This window comes from Pteropus vampyrus, unplaced genomic scaffold, assembly GCF_000151845.1.
Source record: "Pteropus vampyrus isolate Shadow unplaced genomic scaffold, Pvam_2.0 Scaffold22, whole genome shotgun sequence".
Lineage (NCBI taxonomy): Eukaryota > Metazoa > Chordata > Mammalia > Chiroptera > Pteropodidae > Pteropus > Pteropus vampyrus.
The window spans coordinates 9,636,655-9,660,675 of NW_011888803.1; the positions used below are offsets into that span (position 1 = coordinate 9,636,655).

The following is a 24,021-nucleotide window of genomic DNA, read 5'->3' on the forward strand; positions in this document are numbered from 1 at the left end:
CCAGCCCGTAGCCCCCTCCTCCCCTTTCCTGCTTCTGCGAGAACTCCCCTCCCTCCAGCCAAGGCGCCCCTTCTTTGGAAGCCCAGCGGCTTCACTCGCATTTCGCCGCCGCCGCCTCTCGCAATATTGCAATATAGGGGAAAAGCAGGTAAGGGGACGGCTGGGGAGCCGCGGGCTGGGAGGGGGGAGGGAAGTGGGGGCCTATGGAGGCCGGGGCTGTTTTCTTTGGCTTCCTTCCCTTGACCGTCCCAAATTGCAAGTAAACAATACGTTGGCTTGGATAATGCGCGAGTCTGAAACTACCGAGGCCGGCCTGCGAGCTAGCACGGAGAGCAGCTCCGGGCCGCCAGCTTTGTAGCGGTTCCTGCTTACAAAAGGGTTCTCGGAGACCGGGCTAGTGAGGACCTTGGAGGGGGGTGGGGAGATTTTCAGTTCCTCAGGGAAAGGCAGGGGGTGCTGAAAGGAGGGTTTAAGTATGAGAAGTAGTGTGGGGAAAATAGTCACGATCCCCCCCGCCCCCCCATTCCCCTAGTAAACAGTATTTTTGAAACAGTGGCAGAAAAGATCTAAGTGAGCAGGATTCGGTATTGCTGGGTCTTTAAAAAAAAAAAATTCCTCTTGGCTTATAAGTCTTTTGTTCCAATCCAGGAGAAATCCGGTGAATCACCTAATTAAAATCAAGACATGAATTAAGCATCCATTTTTGTACTACAAATTGCCGGCGCTACGTTTGTCCCTCCCTTGGTCTCCATTAAAAAACACCAAAGACGTTGTTAAGGGGGGGGGGCAGATTTTGCCTCTAGCTGCCAGTTCTGCTTTCTATTTCACTGACTATCCCAGGACCTAAATTGCTTGGCTATGTAATTACTAGAGTATAAGCCTATTTAACTTAAAAGCTTTCTTTTTTTTCCAACTCTAAATGAAACTTGATGAGGGCCCGTCCTTAGTTATCAGGGGAGTCAGTTTCTGGTCAGTCCTCTTGATTCATCTCTTTTAGATTTAATCAGCATTAAGGTATTGCTTGTCCTTAAGAGCTTTAGCTAATGGGGTTACTGGATGCTTTTCTCAGTGTAATGTTTCCTTTTCAAAAAAAAAAAAAAACATATATATTTACCTCTCACCAAAGATGGGGGCGGGGAAGAGCTTGGAATCTCCTCCCTCCCTCTCCTCTTTTAAAAAGGAATTCGGAGCGATTAAAACGTTGGGGGGGAAACAGTTTAAAGACCTAGGGCAGGAAATGCAGATTCATTTGGGTTAGGGCTGAAATTGTAACAAAAAGCAATTCCTCGAGTAAATGCATCAGATAAATCAATTTACATAAAGGTATGATGCATTCGGATAAATGCAATGCTAATGGGTTTTAGAGTGGTCTTGTTTCCAAAGTCTCAGGGTTTTGTTACAGCTTAATTGGTGCAGTTCTTATTCTGGTTTATTGTGCGGTCTCCGGACACACGTTCCGGGACTCTTTCGGAGGAAATGCGTTTGAAATCGGCCTATTTAAGGAACCCGAGTCCTTGTTTCGTTCCCTTCCCCTCATTTCTTTGCAGCAGCCAAGTTGGGCCGGGGACAGGCAAAGTTCGCCCTCTCTCTTCTGAGGTATCAGCTGAATGTCTTGAGCAGATAGCCGGGAGCCTCGGGGGGAGCCCACACTCTCGGCTTACAGAGGACAAAGACAAAACAGGCTGCTTAATTGGCAGTAAATAACTTGATCTTTTTATAGAATAAGTGACTGGAGGAACACTAGGACTTTATTGGACTCAGGATTGGAGGCAACAAATTAATCGGTTTAGGCTAAGCCTTATAAATTGATTCCTATATTATACCCCAGTTGCTTCTCTCATGACATTCATTAGAAAGAGTGGGGAATTTTTAAAAGCAGGTTTGGTGACAGCAGGACTGGCTCGAACTTAACTTGTGCATCCTTTAATAGTGCCTTCTCGCATATTATCTGTGACCCCCCCCCCTTTTTGGAGGAACAAAGATTCAGCATTTAAATTGCTGATCAAGGGCAGATTAGTGAGACCAAAGTGGAGAGTGTTTGTATAGGAAGTTAACAGGCATCCTAAAGTTCAATGATCTATTATTCTTGCCTGTGTCCTGAAAACCCAGAGAAAACACTCATTGATCTTCAAAATGAAATGAGATTTGGAACAATAATGGGAGATGGCGGTCACCACAATGGCATGTGAAAGGTGCTGTTTAAAATACGAAAAACCAGTTTCGCAACTTTACACACCGCACCCCCCCCCCCACTCCTCGGGTCCCCGCGCCTCCCCTCCCACCACCACTCTCTCCATCTCCCCTCTGCCGGTTCCTCCCTCCTTCCCTTTCAGAAAACCGAACTATTTCCAACTTGTGAACTGCAGCTGCACTTCCCAGGGCAGAGCTCGGGAGGGAACGTGGCTCCGGCTGGGGCCGCCTCCTCACTCCCCTCTGCGGCTCTCGGGGCTCGGCCGGGGCTGGGGAGGGGCCGGGCGCGGCGGTGGGTGGGTTTGACCCTCATTTGCTGGAGGCGGGCGGCGAAGGAGGGGTGGAGAGGGCGGTGGGCGGAGGCGGGGGCCGGGAGGAGGTGCCGCGAGGGGTGGAGCGCGCCGCCGAGCCTCGCTCTCGGAGTTTTGACAGTACCCAAGCTGAAATTGTCAGCGGCGGCGAGCGCTGGAAAGTTGAGAGGAGCTCGTGGCCCCAGAACAAAGCTTGAGAAAAGTAAACAGGCGGCTGCTGCCGGCGAGCCTCCCTCCTTCCCTCTCCCCCCTCACCCTTCCCGCCCTTGCCCTGCTGCTTCCTTCCAGCAGCTCTGTGGGGAACGGGTTCGCTTGCTTACGCTGCGCTTACTAACTTTTATGTCGCCCCTGTTTTTGTCTTTCTTTCCCTTTCCCCTTCCCGCCCTCTGCAGACCATGGTGAATCCGGGCAGCAGCTCACAGCCGCCCCCGGTGACGGCCGGCTCCCTCTCCTGGAAGCGGTGCGCAGGCTGCGGGGGCAAGATTGCTGACCGCTTTCTGCTCTATGCCATGGACAGCTACTGGCACAGCCGGTGCCTCAAGTGCTCCTGCTGCCAGGCGCAGCTGGGCGACATCGGCACGTCCTGTTACACCAAGAGCGGCATGATCCTTTGCAGAAATGACTACATTAGGTAAGACTTGGCTGCTGTTCCCCGAGATGGGTGAGCAGAGCAGTTGTAAGGCCAAAGGTTACCAAGGGTTTTAAAGAAAGGAATAGGGCACTTATGAGAATTCTTTGTAGTCTTCACCTCAAAAACCTTCTGGTTGGCCCGTATTTAAGGGGTTCAAGAAGCATGTGTTAACCTTCCAATTTTTAATGGAATTATGTCGAATGCCATATGAAGTATAAACTGCCCATCTGGTGGGACTGGAGCCCCTAGGTGTGCAAAGGTTGGGCACTCAGGGGACCAAAATTTTAAGCGGTCAGCCCCAACTGGACTCTGCTAAAAATAAACATTTCAAGTGGGAATTAAACTTTCTTAAAGCAAGTTAGGGACCTACATAGAAACTCAGAGACAAAAGGTTGACTTAAAAGCGTGGTTAGAAATTATTTGCTTACGGTGATGGCTAATTATATTTACATAAGCACCTTTAAACTTTTTTGAGTGGAAACCTGTGACTCATTCTTTGTGCTCCTTGTAAAAAATGCTGATTATCTTATCAGTTTAAAGACTTGTAATTCTTACAGCAAAAAAAGCAAAAAAAAAAAGAAAACCTTAAAATTTATAATGGTAATATTACTCTTTATATACTGTTACTTGGAGGCTTGTGATGCTAATTGTTACTGTGTGGTTTGTGATGTAGAATTTGCAGTTTTTTCACTTAAGGAATGTTCAGATTTGGGGTTTTTTGTTGTCGTTTGTATCACTATCCTCGGTCTCCAAAAGATTTAAGAAAAGAGACTAGAATTATACTAATCTTGCATTTTAAAGTGATGTATAGGAACATTCATATGCCTGTGTAAGCAGTCTTTTCCAACAAGTTTCAGTGCAATTAATGGAAAGAATTCAGGAGGTCAGGTGCCTATAGGATCTTTTCAGGTGAACTCAAGCTACTTAAACTCATTAATTTGAAAGGAGGCATTTGAAGGATTACACATTTAATTTGAGTAAATGGTTTGATAGACTGATGCACATGAATGCTTCTAGGAGGTGTTCTGTTTCAACATCCAGTAATTAAAAAAAAAAACCCACACGCACACCGTTGATACTAGAGAAGCGCTCAAGAACCGCTATTAAAAAGAATTGTATTCTATTTAAATTTCTGATCTAAACAATTTTCTTTATAGTGATTAGCAAGGAATTTTGTTTATTAATGGCGATGAATCAGTGGACGAGATATTTTGTTCAAAGTTTAGCACCATTGTGATTCCCTAACTCTGCGTCTAGAACTGCAAAGGATCCCAATGCAGTTGAGCTGAGTATGTATGTGTATGTTTACTCCAGTGATATTAGTGTAAAATGATGGAGTAAAATGACATTTGGTTATTCCAATAAGCCAACTTCTGTCCACTCTGCTGGCATCCTCAATCAGCCAAGTAAAAGACATATAGGAAGAAAGAGGGCTTTTATTTTTAAATTAAGATGGCGGCATTAATTTCACTAAGTGTTCTTTTAGAAATAGATGTTGGAAAATCAGCGGGAGCACGAGTGTAATGCTTTCTCGTCCTCTTTCCAAGCAATGCTATGAGCTTTGACAGTATTGTAATTAAATAGAGAGCAAAACTGGTAAGAAAGGAGGGTGGTTTGAAGTGGAAAAATTGACAGTACTGTTAAGACAGGGTGAATGGTACAGATTCATCTCTTCTCCAAATGCTTTCAAAAAACCTTCGCTTCTGATTACCACTAATTAAAAAGAAGATGGGTCCACTTGCATTCCCTCAGGACAAGTTTAGGCAAGTGGCTTCCTGGGAATCGCTTCCATTACTTTACCCATTCTGGGGACAAATATAAATGCCCATTTGGTGTTTTCTTGTGGCTTAATGGATCAGTGGAGAGAGGATGTGTGCCCAGCCCTGAGCCTTAATTAATTGGGTCCGTATTCTTACTTCCTTTCTTTTTTCTTCTGAATTTGAAAACTGGAGCCAGGCTTGCTCTTGAACTAGATGCTGTCCTGAGAACCTTAGATCTGTCCAGGAGGGATGAGTTCCAGCTCAGTACCAAATTGCCCTCACACTGCTCAGGGCTCGTCAGCAGCTAATCACCCCCACCACGCCCCCAATTTAAGGGATCTCTGAAGTCTTCCTTGAGTGTTCCCTCTCTCTGCCCATCAAGGGTGGAAAGGTGGGGAGGCACATGCGTTCTTTTTCCTCTCAGCTACCCACTCCCCAATCTTCCTCCAGGACACTTGTTGGAGGAGCTTTCAATTCTTCAAGAGGCCACGGAAGAGCGGAGTAATCCGCTCTCCGGCCGCCAGGTGAAGGGGACCGTTCGGCTCTAAGGCCTGGCTGGAACCACAGAGCGATTTATTAAGGGCTTTTAAACTGTCTGACTTTGAGGTTGTGGTTTTCTTTAAAACAACCAAGATCTGGGTAAAACGCTGCGGGAGAGCTGGGAGAGGCTGGGGAGGCGGGGGCGGGGGCGCTGCACTGCTTTTCCCCAGTCTCCTCCCCCCTGGGCGACCAAGTGTGGATTGGGTAGAGCTGGGCTTCTGCCTTCTCTCCCTCCAAGATTTCAGATAAAGCGGCTGCCTTGCTGCAGCGAATCCGCACAATTAAAAGCTTTAATTAGTGGCTCCTCCATTTTCTTAGTTCTGATGGGCTTTATCTAATGAGATCTGGTCTCTGGCTTAGATCTGCTCCGAATGACGTGTCCGCAATGAATGAGAGCTGCGTCGCAAACAAAACATTTAATTAACAAAATTGGCCTCAATGAGAGGGAGGGAACGGGGGAGGGGGGGAAGGAAGAAGAGGGTGGATCTTAAAGGTGTCAACGCCTGCCTGCCCCCCCCACCTTACAAAACTTGGCGAACCTTGGAACTGTCCCCTTCCTCCCAGCTCCTGACCCCCCAGCTCAAGCCAAGCTCCACCAAGTAGCTTCAGAAACTCCGTTTCTCCTTCCTCGAACCCGTCTTCCTTCACCCCCACCTCGCCCCGAAGACTGGCGGAAAGTGCAGCTATAGGAGGAAGTTCGGAGATCGACGGGTGGGGCTCCAGGTCCTGGGAGGGCGAGGAACCGCGCCGGAAGCGCTGGTGGTGGTCCTGGGCGAGCCTTTTCTCTCCTGGCCCTGGCGGGGCCCGAGCTGAGACCGGGCTGGCGCCGCCGGAGGCCGCAGTCGAGGCGCCCAGCCGGCCAGCGGCCTCGGGCCCGCGAGGGGGCGAGCGCTGGGAGGGAGCCCGGCGAGCGAGTCGCACTTTCTGTCCCCGGCTCCTCTTGGGCGGTTCATGTGGCGCCCGCAGCCGCAGTGAGCGCCGCACAGCCGGAGGTGGGGGCCGGGCCGGGGGTGGGGGGGTGGGGTGAGGGGGGATGTCGGTGGTGGAGGGTGTGTTTGGGGAGGGGTAGCGTTAGGAACGGAGGCGCCGCCAGACAGCGAGTTCATTTCCCTGGTAATCAACAGCAAGCTGCTATATTCAGAGAATGCTGTCCCTTTAATTGAACAGGCTAGGTAATTAAATGGCACTTTTCCAATAGGACGTGCTAGGTAAATCTAATAGTTGGTTATTTAATATCACTTTGAAGTCTGCCCACTCAAGCACAATGACAGCACAGGAGCATGTGAACTATTAGCTAGGAGAAGAAAAAAAAACCCAGGATCTCAAAAATTAATTAAATCGCATGCAATTTAGGGGGAACGTTTATCTTGATTTGTCATAACAGAATTAATTCAAGGCCTCCAATTCACTTGGGGGCAGATCTGTTACTCTGAATTAACCAAGCGTAATTTGGCTGATTTTTTTTTTTCTCTCCCTCCCCTCTCTAATGCAGCAGTTGCGATTATTCACAGCCCCCCTCTTAAGTATCAATAGCTTCTGGTGCTTTTAAGGTGCTTGGTCTCTAGTTATTCCAAAGTACCTTTAATGGACTTGGCTCCAGGCATAATTTCTGGGTTGCATTTCTTTGTTACATTTAATATAGCTGGTGCAGAATTTAGATTAAATATAGGAACCTGCTGGAAAACCAATTGCGTTTGGATCAGTAGCTGTGGATGTGCATTTTTCTCCTCAGATAGGTTGCTGATATTTACTCGCAGGTACAAATGTATACCTTTCAGCCACACTCTTAAAAACACACCTCTCCTTCCCTGAAAGCAGTTTAGAAAACACAGCCATATAGTACTGCATATTACGTGTATTTTGCTTGAAGTAATAATGCAGTTGAAAATAAGCCCACCTATTGGTCATTGGAGTTATGGAAAGATGCTAAGCATGGCTTGCCCTCTCCATCACTTTATGTCGTCGGCAAGGAGAGTTTGAAGCTGAGCTGGCAAGCAGTACTAACACTACATTTTCTTCACATAGGAGCACCTTGAAAGTGCAGTGGTTTGGTGGGATTTCTTCCCTTCTTTTCCCTTTTTCCCATATAAGGAACCTCTTGATGTTTGTGATTGATTGCATTGCCCAAATGCTGAAATATTAACGACCTTCTTGGACTGAGGACCCAAAGAAAGGAAACTGAAACCGATTCTGTCATCACAATTAAAGACTCCCCTGGCTTTAATTAGCCTGACCTGGGGTATATCTCCCCGTTGTTTGAGTTAAAGAGAAAAGAGCCCATTACAGTCCAGTCTGAGACCGATAGCTACTTAATTGAGCACCTAAAGCCTCAAGCCTTTTAAATCAAACACTGTCCTGGATAGTCCCCCTGGTTAGATAATTAACTCTCTAGTGCACAGAAATGTTAAAAAAGAAACAACTTTTCAGGAAAAGGTGAAATTCTAATGGTAGCCTTCTGTCTCTGGTAAAAGTAGATTAAAATGTATATAGGCATGTAAATTGTTTTGCTCTGAGGCTGTAGATATGGAAAGATCTTAAACTCTATTAATAATGTTCAATCTTACATCAGTTCTGGGTAGATCTTGGTAATTTTCAAACTTCGTAACTATAATTTTTGACACTTTAGGAATCCCATAATTTTGTGGTTGAATGAATGTTCCCTGAAAGGTTATGAAAGTGGCACTGGAGAAAATAAGATGTATGAAAAGCTTTTGGATTACATATGACTGCCCTGATTATTAAAATACACTTAGATGTTGAAGATACACAACTGACTTTACTCAGGGTAAATTGTTAAATAAATGAACATTTAGTCTGGGTAATCAGATCTGTACTGTGAAAGGGTATTTTTGAAATGGAGTGTCACCATGTACCTCTTGGTAGTGGCAGCCATGATTATAGACTCCTATCCATTAAAATACTTCTGGGTTGCTGTAAGAGGATATTTGGTCCTTAGCTCTGGTAAGATTCTGTTCCCCACTCGTGTTACCTATACACACACACAACCCCCCACATCCTTTATCCTCAGCATGTATATAGCCACATTGACAGGTTTTTAACTATATTTTTTACCCGATTTGTTTGAATTTGGTACTGCTCTTGGGGATTAGAATTGCCCTGCCGTTGACTGTAAACTCTTTCTTGCCAAGGCCATGCTAATTCTTTGGCCACCGTGCCTTTTGGGGGAACCCTCCTTGTGGCAGCAGTGACAACTCAGACTGGCAGGATGCTGTAGGTGAGGCACCGGGTGGTCCTCATCAGTGCTCCTGAAGTGGTCCAGTATTAGGAGATGGCAGGCCGGCAGCCCTCTAGCTCTCACACGGTGTGGTCCTGCAGTTAGAGGTCTTGACAGTATATTATTTCAGCTTTCTCTCTGTAACTGTTCTGATTCCGCAAGAACGTGTCAATGTGTCGTGGATCTCAGACTAATTAGTTTTGAAATGGAGTTTTGATTGAACTCTTCAAATCGATGCTGCTGCAAAATTTGTTTCTCGGCCTTCCTATTAAAAGCCATCTTAAGGGGCAGTTTTACTACTCTCCCTGTCGTTCAGTCGATACATTTAATAACAACTTACAGGCTATTTTCAATAAAGTGGCGACAGCAAATTAGTAGTTTGAACATGACAAGCCTCTTCTGCAAGACCAGATTCTGAAAACTCAAAGCAATTATTTTTATATAGAGGCATGCCGCAATCATTCAGATTATGGGGTGTTCTATAGGAGCGTGTCTCCTGGTTTGACACAAACTGCATTTTATGACTTTATTTGGACAAGAGGAAATGCAAATATTAATATTTATTATGACACCGATATGTTAATTTGTAGGTCCTGTTACCTTTGTTTTTTAGTGTTGAAAGTGCCTCTCTGACTCTGTTTACTTGTGCCTATATCATTTTTCAATGTGAAATCATTTTGGTCTGTTTAATAAATATTTGTGGATATTAAAGAGGGAAGCCCAAAAGCAAATAAAGCTCCCCAGCTTGAGTCTACAGATCCCATAAAAGCCAAATTTTGGTATTCATTAAAATATTTCGTTACACCTATAGAAGGGTATAAAGAATTACATATATATTTTTTCTTCAGTACACCATACTTCCTTGAGCTTTCCCCTCCTCTGCAGCCTTCTCCTTCTCCCCCTCCTCCCCCCATGGCAGATGTTGTGGTCTCATTTGATTGCATAGGAAAACTGCAGTGATACAGCAAACACCCAGAGAGATATGATGACAAATGGGTCCAGATCCCGGTAAATTACTTTCTGCTCAAATCGAAATTTCATTCAGTTTGTTGCTAGCAGAGATGAAGTAATCTAAATTGTGGACTCAGGAGCAGATAGAGGGAAGTTGGAGCAAGCATTTCATTATCAAGAGAGAGAGAAGGTTAGGATGAAAGAGATGAGCAGAGGCAAATCTTAAGTGTTGACACCATGATTGAAAAGGTTAACCCATACACATTATATATCAACCTGGATAGCAGAGAGTTTCTAATGGAAAGTCTGCACTGATGGAGGTTTACGGGAGTTTCAATACACTGAGCATGATGTCTTCTTAGATATACAATCAAATCCTCTTAACCCTTTTGATGACTCATATCTCAAGATATGATTAAAGTACAAAAGAGTTCTTCATATAATTTCAAGGACACAATGCATTTAAACTCTAGTCATGAATTGTATCTTTTTTTTTTTTTTATGATGAACCCAGTAATCTGATAAAATGTGTGTAGAACAGAATTGTTTTGTATTTGCTAGAGGTGTAAGTCAATATTTTGATTAAATCCGGGGCATCCTCTTCCTCTGCGGTAGGCAGAAGTTAGTTGTGACCCCCAAACAGATTTTCCCCAGGTTATGTAAATCACTCATAAAGTGTGAGGCCTGCGCCTAAGCATTCAGTCTCTGTCAAATGCACTCCAAAGGGAGAGCCAAAGGCCAGGGATTTCTTTTTTCTTTTTCTTTGCTTTAGGATTATTCATCGGTGTCACCCGTCATCTTTGTTTCAGATTATTTGGGAATAGCGGTGCTTGCAGCGCTTGTGGACAGTCGATTCCTGCGAGCGAACTCGTCATGAGGGCCCAAGGCAATGTGTATCATCTTAAGGTAGAATTCGTTCTTCCTCTCTTTTTAAAAGAATCATACCTTTCCTACATGGAGATAAAGCAAAGCGCGTTTCTCTTTAGTACGAACTCCGTTTTCTCAAGCTGCAGACTCTGAAGGAACCTATTGAGACTGTAGCGTGGCAGTGATGATTACCTACCCACCCGCATCACACTGCCCCCGCACCACACAGGCATACACATTTGTCTGTTTCTGTCTTTGTTCTGATCCAGTTTATTGTACTGATCCAATTTATTGTGTTTTGGCTTACTGATTTCTGGAATCATGTTGAAGGAAGAAACACACTAAACCTTAAGTGGCTCTGTATTTGACACATACCTGCTTTAAAATAGTTTATAAACTTGCGACCAAAAAAAGAAAGGAAAAAGATAAAGACTTGTACTTGTTTTCAGTGCATTTGCTTTTCCCTTTCAGTGTTTTACATGCTCTACCTGCCGGAATCGCCTGGTCCCGGGAGATCGGTTTCACTACATCAATGGCAGTTTATTTTGTGAACATGATAGACCTACAGCGCTCATCAATGGCCATTTGAATTCACTTCAGAGCAATCCACTACTGCCAGACCAGAAGGTAAAGACCCCGCAGTTACTAATAAGCTTTATTAGAGCAAGTTGGGAGGTTCAACCTCTTTGAACCTAGCAAGGGAATTTTCCTGGGTGCTTGTATTTTTGCATGTCCTTTTGAAGAAATGTAGATTACTCATACATACAGAGTTCAGAAATAGGAGAGTTGATTAAGTTGTGAATCTTTTCTAGCTAAAAAGAAAAATCCTTCTCATTTTATTATATTTGTAGCTTTACCGTTGTTGAACATAGGATTATCACATGCAAAATCAAATAGAGCATAAAACTTATATATAACTAGTTGTTTATCCCATTTGACAATTTTGAAATTCAGAAGCATGATAGATGTGAATAAGGTTATTGGGGGAGGAAAAGTAGAACATTTATGGTAGGAAAGGGAATAAACGTCTTTGTCATGACAGAATGATTTCTGTATTAATAATAGCAATCTGGACACCTGCCTTCCAAGTCCAATTTACAATGCTTTTATTTTTAGAAAATCAGTTTTACAAAACATTCTATAATTCTAGAGGAGAGCATTTTTGTTGATTGGTAGTCCCGTAAAATTTGAATAAGTTATGACTTTTAAAACAGAACTCTAACTCTTCCTAATCACTTTGGGCTACTGATAGCTCCATTAAAGATTATGTATCTCGATTCTTCATCCACACCTGGAAAGTTTTTGGACCAGAGTTGGAAATGAGGACATTATTCGAGCGTACAGGTCACGTAGTATTAGAAGGCGCTTCAGAGGGAAAATTGGTGATCAACAGTTGTCCAGCACACCCAGGACTGGATAGTTTTAGATCTATTTTAATCTCCTTAATAAGTCCTATAGCTATGCAAGTGAGTGCATTTTGATAACTGCTGTGCCTAATTTGTAACAATTACTGTCAACCTTCAGTTAAGAGACTGTTCATTCTACACTGGCCCAGAAAAGAGTGAAATGTATGACTCGTGTGCATAATTTTATTCACATCATATTTCATACTGATTATGTATTGATGACATTGATTCATTTACTCTTTACAGCGCCACTTGCATGGATATTAAATCTTATTGACCACAGATGAATTTTAATTTCAGATCGGTGATAGATTTTTCCATCAGCTCTGATAGTATGTTTGACTTTTTCATCATTAACCCAGGCAATCACACAGCACTGAGTTATTGCATTGAAACAAAAAGTGCACACTTCACTTGGTAATTCTTTATGGATTTACAATAGGAACTTCATTAATGTCTGTTGTAAGGATCACAAAACAAAAAACATTTATCTGCAAATAGGAATTTAGCAAGCTTCAAAAGTTTCGGGAAAAAATATTAGGCTTCTTTGTCTTCTGCAGTGCATTTTCTTAATGCTGTGTATGGGGAAAATGACTAATATTTGAAAACTTTTAACCATTTAAAATTATACTGCCATATTTTAATGCTCATATTTATCATTTTTCCTTACACAAGTTTACGGAATAACTTTAAATGTATTTTCCATTTCTTTATTAAGTAAATGTTAATTACCTCACAATATGCACACTTTAATTTACTAATACAGGAAGCTACATAGAATGCTGTCTTAAGAATAGAAGTCTAATTTTTTATTGCAAATTAACCAGTCACCATTGATGAGACATTTCAAGCTGCTTTAAGGAATGCCAATACATATAAATATGTACAGATTTTTGTGGTTTGAATTCTAATAAAGTGAATCTGTATAGAAGAATTGAGAACAATGAATGGGTAACATAAATATTTTCAGATACCCATTTCAATTTAGAGGCAAAGCCATTTGTAGTTATACTTGGTAGCTTAAAGAAAAAATGAGCTAGGAATAAAACAGTTGATCTCTTCCCCACTCCCTCCATTGTGAAAGCTTAGTTTTTACCTAAATTCTTTCTTGACTTTGTTACTGGTTCTATACCATTTCTTTTCATGACTTAGCAAAATTTAAAAAATGATTGTTAGAGCTCACCAACATGCATGGTGAGATCTGAAAAATGTGGAGACGTGATAGAAAACGTAGCCAAAACGAAGCACTGAACATAGGCAGTAGCAATGTTAGCTAGGGACTAAGTGCAAAGGACAAATAAGAAATATGAGCAGGGTCTCCGTACCATCTTTTTGAGTACAAGGTGATGTAAATTTTGAGATGTGAGGGAAACTGGAGAAAAATCTGGTTTACGTGGTTTCAAGATTGCATGTATTGTGCCTTTCATATAAATCTCCTGTTTTCCATACTTTTTTTTCCGAATGAGGAAAGGTAGGGTGTTCGTTTTGGAACACAAAATATATAAGGCGATGAATATGAACCTACTAGTGTGTATTAATATTGGAAGCCAGAAGAGACAGGTGACCTTCAAAAATTAATAGCTCTTAAAAGGCGAAAGGATATATAACTTAAGGATATGTTCTTATCAGAAGTTGGTGAGAAGCTGTGTTTTGGGGGTGACGTTAATTAAGAACATTTTCCTGTTGGTATAAATGTCTCACATTTTTGCCCTTGGTGCTCAGCTCACCATGAGCACAGTCAATTCACAAGGTAGTTTTTGTAAATAAAGGTTTTAGGCAAGCCGAACACGGTCCAGAGAGATATTAATGAGAGGGCAAGGGGGAAGAAGTAATGAAAACACACTTCCTGGTGGAACATAAACTGTTTTGTGGTCCTGGAGAATGCTTTAAAATTATTTTTTCCAAAAGCCTCTGGCGTTTCTTTTCTGGAGGAGATGAGATGGGGAGAAATGACAAATAGCTCCATTTGATTATTTTCTTCTCTCTCATTCTCCATATTTTTGGTAGGGAAAATTGGACATTAATTTCGGCCGTTTTCCTTCTATTTGCAGAACCAATTACGTTTTGTGCATAATGCATAATAAATATACCCAAGCATCCTTTGGCTTAAAAATAATGAATTGATTATTTGTAATCCCGTCTTTACAGCAGCTAATTGTATGGAAAGTGTAGACCCCCATCATCTGGTCCCTTTAAACTTTTATTCTTCTGAAATTTGTTCCCAATGTCTGGGATATGTAGTTTAGTTCTTGTTCTGCATCATCGGCTTTTGTGTATTCTGAGAACAAATAATTTTAAGCTTTTAAATCATATAGTCTCTTGGCCGAAATCTCAAGACCACTAGTATTCAAAGGATCTACAAAATGTTATAGCTGATATCATTTAAAGGAGGCTTGGCTATCCTTAGGAGAATATTGCCTTCTAGAGAGTTATGTAAATGCAGTCAGGAATTGTGGCTAATTTTTTTTTTCTTTCCCCTTTTTGTAAATTTTTGCCTGCTCTGGAATTCTTTCTTCTATGCAGGAGTGATGGTTCCATCTAGAATTATTGTGCTTTTCAGTAAAGTAAGAGATCACACCTCTTTAGCTGGAGGAAAATTTAGCAAGTGTCCTAGTTTACATATCACTTCGCAATTCCCCTGTAGTTACATAATTGGTGTTGTGTGTGTGTCCATCGTAGAGGACATTTGATGCTCATTTATTAAATATGCTCGCTGGCTGCTGCCGCATCTTTGTTCTGGACAGACAAATTACCTTTCTCACACTGAGCTTCCACTCTGGGGAATTAAGCCTCCACCACTTTAATTAGCTTGGAAGTGGGGGGTTGCAGTTCCTAATAGACTGCAGGCTTTTAGTAAGTTAGGGAAAGAGTGAAACGAGAACTTCCTGGGAAGCTCAAAATGTCATTTAAAACCATAAAAACCTAATATATATTATTTCATTTTGGTAATTGCAAACAGATTGTATTTGATGACTGTAGATTGTCATTTCTAGCTTAGACATTAAAGTTAGACTTCCACTGAACTACATTCTTTAGTTGATCATAAGTCATTAACACATTACATGTTTGATTCATATATTTAGAATATGTAATATTAAGTGACATAGATAGGAAATATTAAGTGAAAAGTACTATTCGAATATTTGTATGTATATGTGTGTGCACGTAAACACACGCACACATGCCCACATATAGGTGTGCAGGTCCGTGCCTATACGTAGAGAAGGACAGGGGCGAATAGATGTCACATGGAAGTATCAGAATAATAACTGCCAATATTTGCTTAGCTTTTATTAAGTGCCAGGCACTGTTGAAAATACTCCACATGTATTATGAAATCCTTACAACAGCCATATTATCCTCACTTTAAAGGTGAGGAAACTGAGACACAGATAGGTTAAGTAACTCGTCAAAAGTTACACAATTGAACATATTAACCCAAAACTTCCTTGGGCCGGGGGTCTGTAGGGAAACTTGGCTCTGAATGTGCCTTTAAGATACGACTACTGGCAAGTAGTTATAATTCCTTTCAGAAACTTGCTTTTAACAGAGTTAAGCAATTCATTGTAGAACTTTACACCAGAAACTTTCTGAAAGTCCATTTATTGTCTCATTTTCTCTGCTAGTAAAAATGTAGAAAATGTTATGCTTTAGTTCTTCACTGCCGGAGTAAGTAGCGTAGAAAGCCTCCATCAAGTCACAGTTGGGAAGTAATCTAATAAAAGAAGATTAGTGAATAGAGAAAAGACAAAAGCAGTCATATTTGAGTTTAATATCTCTCAAATTTAGCATTTTAGCTAAGATGCCCATTTTTATTTCTTGCAGGTCTGCTAAAAGGTCAGAGTAATGCAGAATGCGTGCCTTCATCTCAGATTTTGTTCATCACAGGTGGATCCCATGTGTCTTCAGTAGACAAGTCACCTTTGTAGCTAGCACCAGTGCCAGCTCCATGCCATTGCACCTTCTTTAGTCTTGATTGCCCTTCCTGCATTTATTGGTGTATTAAAATGACTGAATATGAACATTAAGGACTCCATGAACCTGGGCTAATGGGAGACTGTAGAGAAAATGAAAAAAGATCCACCGGAGGACATCTTGGGGGGGTGGGGGTGGGGAGCTTGGGAGGAGGGAAATGACTAATGAAGCTAATTAAAAGAAGCATTCAAATCTGCTTTCTACCTTCATTAACAATTAGCAGGGCACTGGCCAGAGTTTGTACCCTGTGTTTTACCTTAACAACATTCTACTTGCTCTTTGTATATTTAAGTGTTGTAAGGAAATGTGTTTCAATCAAAACCGAACATGAGATAAGGAAAAGAGATGTGGCTTTTGTGATATTCTATCACAAACACTTTTATTGTATCTCTGTAAAATACAATGTATGTATGCATGTAAGTGTTTTCGTCCTAATGTTGCTACTCCCATGGCGAAGGAAAAAAAAAAAGAACAAAAAGAGAAAAAAAAATTGGAAAAAAATCAGGCTCATAGCAGCTACTGTGTAGAAATTTCCCTCTACTTCTAATTTGCTGAATGAAGAAAAAAAATCTTTTATTTGTGATATTTTCAGAGACATTTGCTCTAGTATGGTGTATTTAAATAATAAAAACTTAAAAGAAAAAATATTTGATGGAGTTTGGGTTTAAACACTGCTTCTCCTCTTCTGTATTTTGGAAAAATTCAGGGTTTTCGTGTGATACCAAGCTCACTTGAAATTTTAGGGGTTGAGGGAGGTGGTGTGTATATTTATTTAGCTCTGAGCCAGTAAGGTATTCTCCAAATTACTTAACCATGCCGTTTTGGCAGGGGTACAAAGCAATGTTTCTTAACTGAGTCCTTTTTATAAGTTCGGAATATTCTGTTAACAGCACTTCATTACACCTCTCCTATATCACAGTGCATCTTTTGTGTTTATATATAAATATTTGTTTGATTCTTCAGCTATTTCATTTATTCTTTTTTCTCAATAGGAACACCTTGGGTATTGATGAAAAGCATGTTAAAGAATGTGGCATAACCATCTTGTTCCCTTACCAAGTATATAGCTTTTGAAGGAAATAGCATTTCTGAACCATACCTGTACATATTTTGAAGTTCCATTAGTTGTTAGGGACCCGGAGCTCTTTTATAGACATCTTCGATGGGTGAAACAGCCATTTCCTTTGAGTTTTTTAGACTCATGTGGTCTGCTGTGTGATTTGTTTATTTTGTTTTGCTCTAACACTCCTCTACCAACTCTGCCTTTCCATGTTTGGGAGAGGATTTGGAATTCATTTAATAGTAGTCTTGAGATAATTTAGATCCTAGTTCTAGGCAGCAGAGTATGCCCAACAGCTTCTGCATTGCCTGCAGAGGTGCCCTGAGGAAAGCATGTGTAGGCCAAGGACTCAGTAGGTCCATGGCCAGTGCTGGAGGGAGGAAAAACCAAAGAAGCTTCACTGCCAGACTCATTACATATGTGAGCAAATCTAAACTATGACTTCTATCACAGGTTAATAAAACCATGTGTGTTTACAATGCCACTTTCAATTTTCTTTGTAAAAACGGCATTTGTTTTATTTTCTTTTCTTCCAGAAGAGCTCCCGATGTAGACCGTCTCTCTGAACAGAAATAGGTTATATAGAGAGGTCGAGGTTAGCACACCTCAGCTAGCACAGTCAGCTTAGCTTCCCTTTGAGATCTCTGCTCACTTGCTTTCAGATTGCAGGCCGGGATGAAAATCAGTTGCTCAAACTGTAAACCTCCAGTAGGAGAATTTTTAAAGGCAGTTAAAGTTAATAGTTTTATTAGAGTTTTATAAAAAGAAAATGCAAGAAAAATAAAATGAACAAAATCACGTAACATCTGTTTGAATTAGATCCTTGAGGAATTTCTAGGAACTTAGACTCTTCAGGATGGAAAAGGGGAAACGTTAATAAGAATGCAGGTATCTTCTATATTTTTGTCATAAGCACTCGTCCCATATAGTGTAGAAATTCAAAGGAGATAGCTAATAACTTTTAGTAAGTAATATAGTGTGGCAGTTAGTGATGTGGAGGGCTAAGGTCATTAAAGACTTTAAATGAACTATTATATGGCTGGCTCCTCAAGCACTGCTGCATATTTAATAACAAGCTTCTAAAAGCATTTCTTAAGTTGCAGACCTATAAGATTACAAATGTCACTCATGTTAGTATAATCCACATGCAAGTGATGAAGCCTTCTCTTTGATGTGCTAAATTGGAGAAGGACTAATGGAGCTATGAATATACAATAGAACATATTTAAGTAGTAGTCTTGCTTTAGGTAAAACACTTTTCTTGAAACCAGAGGCATTTCAAACAATAAAATGTGGCTCTAATGGGGATGCTCTGTGGATAGAAAGCCCCTAAAAACAGGTTTATTCTGATGTGAGCAGTGATTTTGTTCCTCCCCCAACCGCAACCCTAACATTGCTTTGAGAGGAAAAAAAAATCCACCAGCTTGTTCACCTTCATCATTGCATTTGTGATGTTAGCGAGGGATACTCTGTTCTTTCGAAAAGACTTATTTGATACTACCCACGTCGTAGAGTGAGATGGCCACCAGTTCCTGTAAGAAGTGCAATTTAAAAAGCAAATATTTCTGAGCCCTGCTGAACTCCTGATTTAAAAAAAAAAACATGTTTATGAGACATATAAATGTCTCAATCATGCAAACTCACTCTTGCTAATGAAACAGTTTTATAAAAAGATTATCCTTTGAAAGGATTTAATGTTTTTTACCTGCCTAGTTAGGTTTACACATCCCGAAAGGCATGAGGACCTGAAAGAAGCCTTTCCAAACCAAACCGTTTGCCACAAGAAACTATTTCCACCTCTTCATGAATTATTAGGAAATAGTTTAACATGGGCTGTAGTGTCTTATAAAGTGCAAAATGAGAAAACTCACACCAAAATGAAGCATGTGAAATTGTCATCCTTTTAATATTAACTATTTAAATTCTTTCTTTTGCCCTTATTAACACTGATATTTGAAACAACTAATCATCTAAAATGAAGCTTCTAAGTGGCTTTAAATGTCAGTATAGTAAGATTCTAATGCGTACCGCTATTTATATAAAATATTTCTTAGGACCAATAAATTATATAACAGTAAATCCAAGAGCTATATATCAAGAGACCAGTGAAGACTTTCTGTCTAGCCTAAATAATTGTATTTAAATTGAGAAGAGGTTTTGCAAGCGATTCCTTCACCCGAGAATTACATCCTGGGTGCTTGTGCACCTATGACTCAGTTTGAGAGGCCGTTGGAGAAACAGACCATTTACAAGTTGATGTGACTTGTCGCTCTGTTACTGAGACTCACCTATTGTCAGTCCAGCCAAGTCACAGAAATTCTTATTGCAGTTAAATAGCAATTTGTTTCCATGAAACTGCAATTAAAGTATTACTGAGCAGCCATTTTAGATTGGCAGTGCTCTGAACGCATGTTAAACAGCCAGCAACTCCCACTTGCAGAGTCTGAGATCTGACTAGCAGCAAAGTGTAACACATTCACCCATGTTGGGTATCTAGTTAAGAGGCATTTGTAGCCCTCTGCTCCCATTGTGAACATGCTGAGAGCCATGACAAGTCAGGGCTGACTTTTAGAAGGTGAACTTGCAACTTACCTCAAGTGAATACTATTTTCAGTTGTACAAGAAGTACTTTATGCTAGTAGATATGTGCATGTTTCCTAGAGGGAATGTTTCCAAGTTCAGATTGATTCTGCTGAGAATGGACTGCAACGCAGAGGCCTCAAGCCAATCATGTACTACAGGTCTTGACATGTTACAGCTGTGTAAACAGGGCCGTTCTATCTCCTAAATCACAACTAATAAAGCATAGGATGAAAATCAATTGATTCTGTTATAAGTTCTTTGAATGACACTGAAAAGTTGTTTAATGACTCTGTTGGAATGGACAAGCCTGAGTTGAGCCACCAAAATACCTGTTTTAATTGTCTCTCTCCCCTCAGAAACAGGGCAGGACAGCTTTCCTGTGTATTAGCTTTGCCACCAGCAGATCAAAACCTGCTGGGGAAAGAAAGGATATGAACTGAATTCTTCCTGCGGATCTAAAGTTCAGGATTTGTTGAGTGAGAAAGGCGAAGTGCAAAGGTTTTATTGAAAATGCGAAACATCGATGTAAGTTCCTGAGAGAGGAACGGATTTTAGAGGTGGTGTTTTAAAATGCAATTAGCACTGAATTCTAACCAGCTTGGAAACAATCATTAGCTCACGGGAACAGGAGGGATCTCACCTTCCTTCAGCCTAAAAAGTTCCCCCTACCTTGAATCAAAAGGTTTATGTCCTCAACTTTTTCAAAAACAATTTTCATGTGCAGTGCATCTATTTGTAGGCTTTCTTCCGTGTTGTTTGAGCTTTTTTTTTTTTTTAACTAAGAAGAAAACATTAAAGAAGTTTCTTCCTAAATTAATTTTTCATTTTCAGTGAATTGAATGTTTTTAAGGAACTGTAAAGAGAAAATCTGAAGACAAACTGAATTTACAAATGAAGATTAATTAGGAAAACAGAAAAGGAAATTGCTTGCTTGGGCTGCAGTTGTATAGCTTTTTCTTTATTTAAATAAGGTTTAGTAGAGGTGGGTGTGTCTTAAATTCTGCATATCCCTCTCCTTCAATTTCTATCATCCATCATGGGACTTACACTTTTCATAAGCTTTACATTTTTAAATATAATGTTTACTATAATAACTTTATCTTAGAGTTTCATAATGCTTTGTAAATGTGTTTGTATCCTAACATTTACAATTAACAAGTTCCTTATACGTTATTTTACTCAGTCGCCACAATACTCCTCTTTATCATTATTGCCTCAGTTTTACAGATGAGGTTTTACAGATGAGGTCACTGAGAGTGAGGTGAATAGGTACTCTGGGTGCAAAATATAACGGGGTACCAAACAATCGGTAAAAATAAAAGTAATGCAAAAACATGCATGATGAACAAAATATTACAATTTTAAATAAAGGCAAGGTCAGTATTTTCTTTTGCCTCAGGCTCTAACATGGCTGCCCACTGTTATTAAGGCCCACAGTGCCAAAACTATCTGAACCCTGGCATTTTGGGCATTTTGATACACTTGCCTTCTGCAACAGTGATATACTTTATTGCATGAACTATAACTATGTTTTTATCTCCCCTTAAAAAACTAAAGTATTGCGTTTAATCTTTATCCAACCTGGAATGCCAACTCATTTAGACTGCTTGCCTATCTTGGCTTTGCTCTAAAAGAAATTTCTTTTGAGTTTTGACAAATCTCAACAACCTCATGATGGGTAAATTAAGTATAATTGATAACAACTCTGCCCACAAGTTGTTGCTGAGGAAAAAGACCTGGACTTTAGTAATCATATTAATTCAGAAAGCAGAATGGATAAATACATCCCATTTACTAATGGTATGTTTAAAATGTTTGAATGAGCTGTGACTTGAGTCTGCCGATAATACTTGTAGTAAATAAAAGATCGATGAATTTGATTCTATAAAAGTAACACATACTTTTGTAAGTATAAAAGAAGTAATACAAACGATAATTTTTATAGAAAAATTTCACATTTTCTTGTGTGATGTGAAAAGCAGACGTACCACAAAAGAACTAATATTCATATTTGTTTTAAGATGGGAAAGCACTGAAATGTTCAAGTGGAACAGATTATACCTTTAATTATATCCAAACATGATTCTGAGCTGATTTAAAAAAAAATTGGCTGTACTTCTTATTTTCCCATTAATTGCTAGAATCCAAAAAGATATCAAGATTTGTAAATAAATTGCTATAACACACCATTAAATCCAAGCTGCCTTTATTACAAAGAAAAAATAGTTAAGAAAAAAATTCTACTCAATGTAATAAAACTATTTTGATATCGATATAAAAGTTAAGCAAAAAAGACTTTTCTTCTTGGTTTGTATTCTTGACCACAGTGGATTTTGGTGCCAAAGTACCAGTTAATAAAGCCCATAATGTCTATATGTTATTTCATGGAGTATCTCAGTCCAGTGATTCTTTGCAGGCTATCTTTTAATTTTTTTATTCTGCTATGTGCAAAATGAGACTTAAGTTAGCCAGTATATGTTTTCTCTGGTCTGAAGATTAAATTACCCTTCTCATTGGATATCGATGGATATACACATATCCACTTTAGGTTGTAAAGACCTAGAATATATGAGGAGATCAGCACACTGTAGATTCAAAACTGCAGAACGTTGATTATAAAGGATGAGATACTATGTATTTGTTATGTGTATATTGTGACTTAAGCTCATATCAGTAAGTTGAGTCTGGTACATCATTGAGGGGTAGGCAGGATTTGCACCAGGTAATGAAGCAACCTCTTGGACCCAACCTCTTGGTTATAGATACTATTCTCTATAGTATGACTGAAAACCACCTCGGTAGATTCCAGTTTTTCAGCAAATGCCACGCATACCCAGAACTGAATAATCAATACAATCAGTAGCCTGAATAGTGTTCATCAGGGTTTTTTTTTTTGGAGGGGGGTTTAAGAGGAGATTCAGGGGTGGGAATAGATGTAAATTATGAAATTTATAATAGATAAAATATTTTCTTGTAAAATTCTAAGCTGTGGAGAAATTTCTATCATGAGGAAAGGAAGTAGGCTGAAAAGAAGGAATGATTGCCTAAATAAATCGCTCTTCAAGGAAGGGTTAAAGGGCTGGAGTCTCAGTGCATTTTGGGAAGAATTCTGAATGGGCTCCCCAAACAATCTCTTCACATACCCCATTTACATGGTTTTGTTTGTCTTATTTCACTACTGTCAACAAGATCCTCTGCCCTACCAACACAGGACGCTGTCACCGTGCATGGTAAAACTCAAGCTGTGCTTTTGTGTACTGCAAGGCTGTGACATCAGGAGGTTTCAGACATTAGCGCTGTTGGCAGTTTTTAAAAGTTGATATGATACAGCATTTGGTGACACTTCACAGGTATGTCAGGGAGAGCTGAAGTGAAATGGAAATTGCAACAGAAAAAAAGCAGACTTCAATGTCTTGATGAAGTTTGGGGTACCACTGTGGAAAGAAACATTGCCTCTGGTTTTTTAAAGCTACAGCCACTGGAAATCTAATCCTTCCCTTCTCTGAGGGTGAAATGGAAGCAGTAGGGCTGGAAGAGATGGCAGGGGCAGATTTGTTTTCTGATTTGTTATTGAGTGAATCAGGGGGGTAAACAGGCTTGATTTTCAAAGGACATGCAATCCTAAATGGATTTCTGACACTGAGGCTTTTATCTGGGTCTTTCTTCCTAGAGATGTGTATAATTCACAAAACTCCATCAGTTACCTTATGCTGTAAGCAATTTTTTTTTATTTTTTACCCTCTTTAAGTAGTAAAACATGTTTTAAAATTTAAAAAGGGGAAAAGATTCAGGCTGGCTTGGGAGCTCTGGAAAGGCATTCTTTGCTGTGGGCCAAGTGAAGGTGTAGCTGTAATATTTTTCTCCCTAAATTGTATTTTATACTTTTTAGCCCAGAATTTGATTTTCAACAGGCCTACCAAAGGATTCTGCCTCTGAAATCCCCTTGTTTTGTATGCAGATGGCATGTTAATGAACTCATTACTGTGCATTTTATCCAGCACTGGACAGATTTGTGACATTATTTTTCAAAACAAAACAGGGCTAGGCAGTTGGTTGGTTGGGCCTGATGAAAATTGGTTGACTAAGTTAAAAAAATATTTCCCAAAACACTATCAACCTGCTCAGGGCTGCTGCTAAACAGTCTATTAAACTATTCTTACTCCCTCCATTCCCCTTAAAAAGATACTTTGATCTCCTTGCATTCCTAAAGATTTTTAGAACTGTGCTCCTTCCAGAAGGTGTATGGTCCAATTCCATTTTCATTCTGGGCTTTTCCAGACTCATTCTGGGCTTTTCTCTTTGATTCCTTGGACAACTATGGGCATCTTTTATAGCTATGTAACTTCTTTAGCTCAGGTTTCTGCACCAACCCAGGGAGAGACAGCGCTCACTGTTTTAAGGGGAATACTATGCAAATTAATGATGGAATATTTAACCTTGTATTTTCGCTTTGTGCTTTTTAGAATGAAGATACTCACGCCTTCCCACTACCTCCCCTTTTATTTTAAAGCA

General features: G+C 40.2%; 1 protein-coding gene across 2 annotated transcripts; it reads left to right on the forward strand.

Moving 5' to 3' along the window:
• Positions 1-6: 6 nt before the first annotated feature.
• Positions 7-16,513, forward strand: LMO4 (LIM domain only 4). Of its 2 annotated transcripts, none has more exons than XM_011355593.1 (5): positions 7-148; positions 2,894-3,132; positions 10,428-10,524; positions 10,957-11,112; positions 15,717-16,513. In XM_011355593.1, exons 2-5 carry the CDS (start codon positions 2,897-2,899, stop codon positions 15,723-15,725), a joined length of 498 nt encoding a protein of 165 aa, XP_011353895.1. In that variant the 5' UTR covers positions 7-148; positions 2,894-2,896; the 3' UTR covers positions 15,726-16,513. The 2 variants fall into 2 exon arrangements, with proteins under 2 accessions (XP_011353895.1, XP_011353896.1); XM_011355594.2 differs by lacking the exon at positions 7-148 and adding an exon at positions 2,551-2,703.
• The last annotated feature ends 7,508 nt before the right edge of the window (positions 16,514-24,021 follow it).

Coding starts and splice junctions, on each gene's coding strand:
- LMO4 (XM_011355593.1), top strand. CDS start 2,897: ATGGTGAATCCGGGCAGCAGCTCACAGCCGCCCCCGGTGACGGCCGGC. Junction 3,133..10,427: donor TGCAGAAATGACTACATTAG/GTAAGACTTGGC, acceptor TCTTTGTTTCAG/ATTATTTGGGAATAGCGGTG. Junction 10,525..10,956: donor GCAATGTGTATCATCTTAAG/GTAGAATTCGTT, acceptor TTTCCCTTTCAG/TGTTTTACATGCTCTACCTG.